This window comes from Strigops habroptila, chromosome 11 (genome assembly GCF_004027225.2).
Source record: "Strigops habroptila isolate Jane chromosome 11, bStrHab1.2.pri, whole genome shotgun sequence".
NCBI lineage: Eukaryota > Metazoa > Chordata > Aves > Psittaciformes > Psittacidae > Strigops > Strigops habroptila.
In genome coordinates, this window is record NC_046360.1 from 30,240,654 (window position 1) to 30,246,653 (window position 6,000).

The 6,000-nt window shown below is 41.6% G+C and overlaps 1 protein-coding gene across 1 annotated transcript in view; it reads left to right on the forward strand.

Annotated features, from left to right (window-relative positions):
* Positions 1-5,472, forward strand: part of RYBP (RING1 and YY1 binding protein) — a 45,692-nt gene extending 40,220 nt beyond the window's left edge. The window contains exon 5 of the mRNA XM_030501217.1: positions 1,443-5,472. Coding sequence (XP_030357077.1) covers positions 1,443-1,695 — 253 coding nt within the window. The 3' untranslated portion in view covers positions 1,696-5,472. The remainder of the gene's footprint in view (positions 1-1,442) is intronic.
* Positions 5,473-6,000: the final 528 nt, after the last annotated feature.

Below are 6,000 nucleotides of genomic sequence, written 5' to 3' on the forward strand. Positions count from 1 at the left end.
TAGTACTTGGTAAAAATTGAACCAGCCTCCTAGGTTAGGTATGCAAATACTGTTTGTGGTGCAGTAACGTCATTTTTGGTAAGGAAGTTTGCAGAAATGCGGTTGTTCTGTTTTTGAAGCTGTGCATCCATTCTTAATACTTTAATCTGTCTAGTTCTAGAATACCACTTGGCTAATGACTACCTAAGGACTTTCCCCTTTCCCCACTGCAGACCATTGAGTGTGCATGGCAAATACCAAGTTTGCCTAATTTCCTCTTTTTTTGCTTTGACCACGCTAGCCTAATGTGCTGCAGACAAGGGGGAGGAAAAGCAGATTGGTTTAAAAGCTGGAGCTTGATCCCAAAGTAAACTAACCTTCTCTCCATCCCTTGGAATAAGGCAGTTCACAGCAAGCTACTTTTCAGTGATGTATAAAGACTCTCCGTTTTAATTTCCCTATTGGGAATATTCCACTGCTTCAGTCTGACCTTTAATTAGGAGCAAAAGCTGTAAATTGCAGCAGTTGCTGCAGCTGACTTGGATTTCTCTGGTAGCTGGAGGAGTGTCCAAGGTTTGTTGTATTAGAGCTTTGGACCAGCCTCTGAAATGTGCATGAGTGTCGGCTTCCTAGAGTCTAGACCCTTATTAGCTACATTACTAATTGAATGATAGCACAGCATGCAAATTACTGAGATAATCCTGAGTAATAAATACCAGCGTGCTGTGTTCTGGTGGCTTTGATCCCCTCATCCTTTCCCCTTACCAAAAACGCTAGCTGCAAGAAACACTGTTGTACATTCTGGATTTTATTTACAATAGCCTCAGTTCCAGAGGGAACATTTAGAGTGATTTTATACATAGGCTGATTGGGCATCTGATTTGTATAAGCTCAAAGCAGTTGAAAGAGAAGCCAAGTTGTCCCAGTGCCTGTGTTGTTTGCAGCTGCAGAGTTCCAATATGGGAATGAAAGAACTGTGGTCAAATGCTTTCATGTGGTTTTGTATTGCAGAGTCACAGCCTTGTCTCATAACATCAGGGCACATGATGAGATGGTGAATTTAGATAAGAGAACTCTTTCATCTGCCCCTTGGGGAGAAGATCCTTCGGTCTGTCTGGCTTCTGTCCGCTTGGCTCTGCTGTAGTGTCCTCCTTTCTGGCAGAGTTGGGTTAGGAAAAAGTCCACAGCAGACACCCTTTGCACGACCCTTTGCAGGTCTCTCCTCTGGGGCTGAACATGCTGCTGCAGCCCTCGCAGCCCAGGCTGTCGCAGGGAGGCAGGTCAAACCTTCATCTTCTGCTGTGCAGCACTTACTGCTGCCTGGGCTCTCCCAGTTACTGCCATCTGTGCAGGCGAGCGTAGGACAAGTCACATGGAGTTTGTTGTCAAATCCTTTTCCTAATAAACTTTTCCCTTCTCATTTATTTTTATCCGTTTTATAAATGTTTTCTCATTTCTTTCAGACCCAGACTGAAAAATGTGGACAGAAGTACCGCACAGCAGCTGGCAGTCACAGTGGGAAATGTCACAGTAATTATCACAGACTTTAAAGAAAAGACTCGCTCTTCTTCCACATCATCTTCTACAGTGACCTCCAGTGCAGGATCAGAACAACAGAATCAGAGCAGCTCGGGCTCTGAGAGCACAGACAAGGGCTCGTCCCGTTCCTCCACACCAAAGGGGGACATGTCGGCAGTCAACGACGAATCTTTCTGAAAATTGCACATGCAGTTGTGGAAACTATGAATCAGGGTATGAAATTCAAACACTCCACCTGCCCATGCTGTTCAAATCCTGGAGAGCCTCTTCTGTGCTTGAACACACACACACTTTCTCGGACATCGACCTCTTACTGATGCAACCAGGATAACTTCTGCTTGCCGTGGGCATCTGGCCACCAAGGAATTTCTCACCCTGACGATTACTCTTGACACTTTTATGTATTCCATTGTTTTATATGATTTTCCTAACAATCATTTATAATTGGATGTGCTCCTGAATCTACTTTTTTATAATATCTGCTGTGCACAATTTTCCATGAACATTACAACCTTTTGTTTTGGGGTAGGGAGCGGGTGGGGAGGGAAGGGGGCTTTATTTATTGCATTCACAAACTCCATCCTCTTTCAACATATCCTTTTTAAGTTCAGTTCTTCTTCCAGTTATACTGTGTACTATCAGTTTTGATATAAATTATATATAAATATATATATAAATAAATATATATAAAGGGTTATTTGAAACCAATACATGGAAACGCTGGTGCTTGAAACACTGTGAAGTGAAAAAAAAATCATTTTTGAACAGTTCAAGATCTGGGACAGTCCCCTTCTGTGAAAGTACTGAAACTGAAATGGAACTGGTCTTAGGTGAAAAGCGTTCCTGAAGGCTTGAACCTGGATGGAACCCGGTCTCTCTATTGTTCCTTCCCCGTTTCTTCCCTAAGCAATGGCTAAAACGTACTGGACACACGGTTTTGATTTTTATAGCTTGGGATCTGAAATGAGAAACGATTGCTCCAGGTAGCTTGTATTTCCCTGAGGGTAACTCAGATTGGTGATGTGCAAGTTCATGTCCGTCTGGAGCGTAAGTGTTCACAACCAGACTGGTGTTGGCATGGCACGGATTCATTGTTTTGGTAACATGAGCGTCGCTGTGTTGTGCATAGCCAATCCCACAGATGTTTGGTGTTCTTAGATTTAATGAATTTCGTCCACCTGCATCAGTGACCAAGGTAACTTTAGAACTGGAGCAGTTTGCTTTGGGTTGGAAGGCAACAGGGAGCCATAGGGCTGGTAATGATCACAGGTTGAGGGAGCAAGCTGGTGCTCATTCCAGCCTGTGGCATGTGGGTCAGTCATCATCTGTCCCATCTGTGCTGTTGGGGTGGCTCTTCTCCTTGAAGTCCATCTGTATTCCAAGCGTGGTTTCTGAACAGAATCTCCTCCAGTGATGATGTTGGGCTTGTCAGCATTTGGATGCTTCTGGGTCTCCTGTGATGGGAGCAAAAGTAGGGAAAAACTTTCATGCTGGCAAGTGAGTGACACATGCGGCTTGTGTTCATGACCAGCATCTCCTTCATTCTTGCTCTAAAGCTATCCAGACTGTAATTTCTTTTCCTGGCCTGTTAGTGTTGCTTTACAGTTTACCTTCCATGCATTATCCTGCTAAAACACTAGGCTGAAGAGGTGAAACAAAACAACAAACCCCAAACTTCTTTGGCTTTTCGTCTTTATTTAGTGGCCCCAGGGTGCTTTGCAGTAATTTCAGGTGCAGAGGCTGTGGCTTCATTTGACATCAAATGCATAACTTTTGGGCATGATGAAAGAGGGCCACATTTTGACAACTTTGTGCCAGCTTGTTATATTGTGAATTATTTGCTTAGCAAGAGTAATTTCTCTTTGTGGAGGCAACTGATTTAAGATTTCTTTTAAAATCTGTGTGGTTTTGAGTAGCAGACATAGGTTCCTTTCACACCGGCAACAGAAATGTGTGAGTAGGGATCTGTTACAGCTCCTGCTCCAAGGTATGTGCAGTGGCAGTGCCTTTGCAGCAGTGGTTTTACTCTGAACACGGTAGCATGGGCGCCCCGACTTAATTCTGCTTATATTCACAGTATAGGCTGTCTTTACCTTTTTAAGCATTTTTAAAGTATTTATTAAAAGAACCAAAGGAAACCAGATGCTTCCTATGAGCATCAAGACAATTTATTATACATAGTTTTAAATACTATGACTTTCTCAATCCACATTTTAACATTAGTGGGATATTGCAAAGACATTCCTTTTCCAGTTTTTACTATTCCTTTAAGGGTCTCAGGGAGGGTAAACTGGTCAGCCATATTTATTTATTTTACTGAAATGTATTGGAATAATTTTTTAAGAGAGATTTTTTGAAGATGCCCCTGAACTTGTATATTTTGCACTGCTTTATAAATGATCCATTATCAATTAGGCTTGCGTGCATCTCGGCCGTGATCCAGCGAAGAGAGTGAGCCAGTGGCCAGTCCCTCTGCCTTCAGGCGGGGCTAATTCTGGTGCTTCAAGTCAAACCATGCACTCGCCTTCTTCACTGAATCTGGGATTTTGTGCAAAACAAAATAAAGCATTGTGTGTACCAGGAAATGGCTTCTTTTTCAAGTGAAAACGGACCTGTAGATCAGTTGAAAAGCTTTAATGCCGTAACCAGCTACTCATGGCTATTGGTAAAGTCGGTAACATCTGTCTCTTTGGGTGTGCCTCCTTGATAAAGTAGCTTGCTATAAATAAGTGGGAAAATTTCTTTGGAACAAGTGACCTGTAATTCTGCATTCAGTAGAAATTGCTAGCTAAGCATTGAACCTCCCCAGCCTCATCCGTAGCTGTTGTGTTGTGGATTTGAAGGATAGTGTTTGCTTTTACACTTAATTTCTGAAGTTAGAATCCCGACAGCACGCGTCCATTGGTGGGAATTCCCTCTGGGTTATCCCACTGTTGGTGGGGAACATGTTTAAGAACCAAACCAACCAGAACACTAGTCTAGGGGAAGGACCAGATTCGTGGTGTTCAGTGGCACAGAAAGCAGGTAAGTAAAGCACAGTGTTACGTTTGCGAAGTTTCAACTCTTACACAGACACACACACACAGACACCAACACAGCTTGCCTGACTTGCTCAGTTTGAAGTAGTTCTGCAAAGGGAAAATGACAGCGTTTTACACCACCAGGCTATTTATTTTAATTGGAACACTTTGCTTGTTTCAAATTGGACAGATCAAAAAAATTGGCAGCAGCTTCCGTGAGTTTCTTTCCACTGAGATGTTTTCACCTGCCTTACCAAGATCATTCTCAGTCTACTTTTTTAAGCTCTACCATAAACTTAAATTATTGAAAATTTATTAATTGCTGACTATATAATAACCTTTGCTTGTATGTAACCGAATGGTTTTAAGAGCCAACATTTAGAGTATGACAATGGAGCTGAACAGTTTTTAATGCGCAAGCAGTTCTGTTCTTGTGTATGACTTGTAACCTTAATTTACTGTGTAAAGATGGTTACATTATTTCCTTAGCTTTGTTTGTTGGAGACAAATATAGAATGCTTGTTTAAGTATGTCAAAACATAATCTTATCTTGTGGATTTTTATGTTAATGTATTATACGAGCTATATTTTTCATTTGCCCAGAAAGACAGCTTGTATAACGCTTTTGAAAGTTTTTCCGCTCTGTAAAGTCTTTAGAGCTGACAGTCCTGTTAGGTTTGTTTTAATCTTCATGCTAAAGTGTCAATGGTGGTTTTGTGAACTGGTCAGAAATTCACAGGTCTTAAATGTTTTTGGGAAATTTATATTGGACACTGCTCTTTGTCTAGCAAATAAAAGATGTTAATATATTCCTGTTACTGGCATGTGCACGACTGTTATTAGAAGCCACTTTATCATTTTCCTGCTTTAAATAGAAATGTCTATTTATGAATTCTGCTTGTAGTTTTTTCACAAATAAAATAGTAAAATTTAATTAAATCTGAAAGCGCTCTTTTTTGGGAGATGCCAGGATCCAGAAAAAGCAGAGAGTCCCATTGTTGGAGCAGTTTGTCAGTCTGTATGTCTTGTCCGTGAGCCACCGCTTGAGCACCCCACTTCTGCAAACACAGGGTTGTGCTCATAGAAAACTTCAGTCGAGTGAGTAAATCCACTTTGTTCCTTGGGACTAACGATGAATGGAAAGTTTGTGGTGGATGTGTCTGCAGAATTTGGGTTCTGGTGCTTTGAAATAAGCATTTTCCCCTTTCTGTAACTGCAGAAACAGCAAGGCTTAGTGCAGAGGATTTTAGTGAGAGCCCTCGGGAGTTCCTTTAGCTGCCTTGTGCTAACAAACTCCCATGGGTAAAATTAACAAAGTTTAATTGAGAGCCTAATTTTTGTAGCATAAAAATACTGATACTTTGCAAGCAGCATTTTGATCCTCTGCCTTGGAAACAAGGTGATGTGAATTACTGTGCTCTTTCTAGTTCTAAGTTTCTCCCCCACCCGAGACAGGACATGT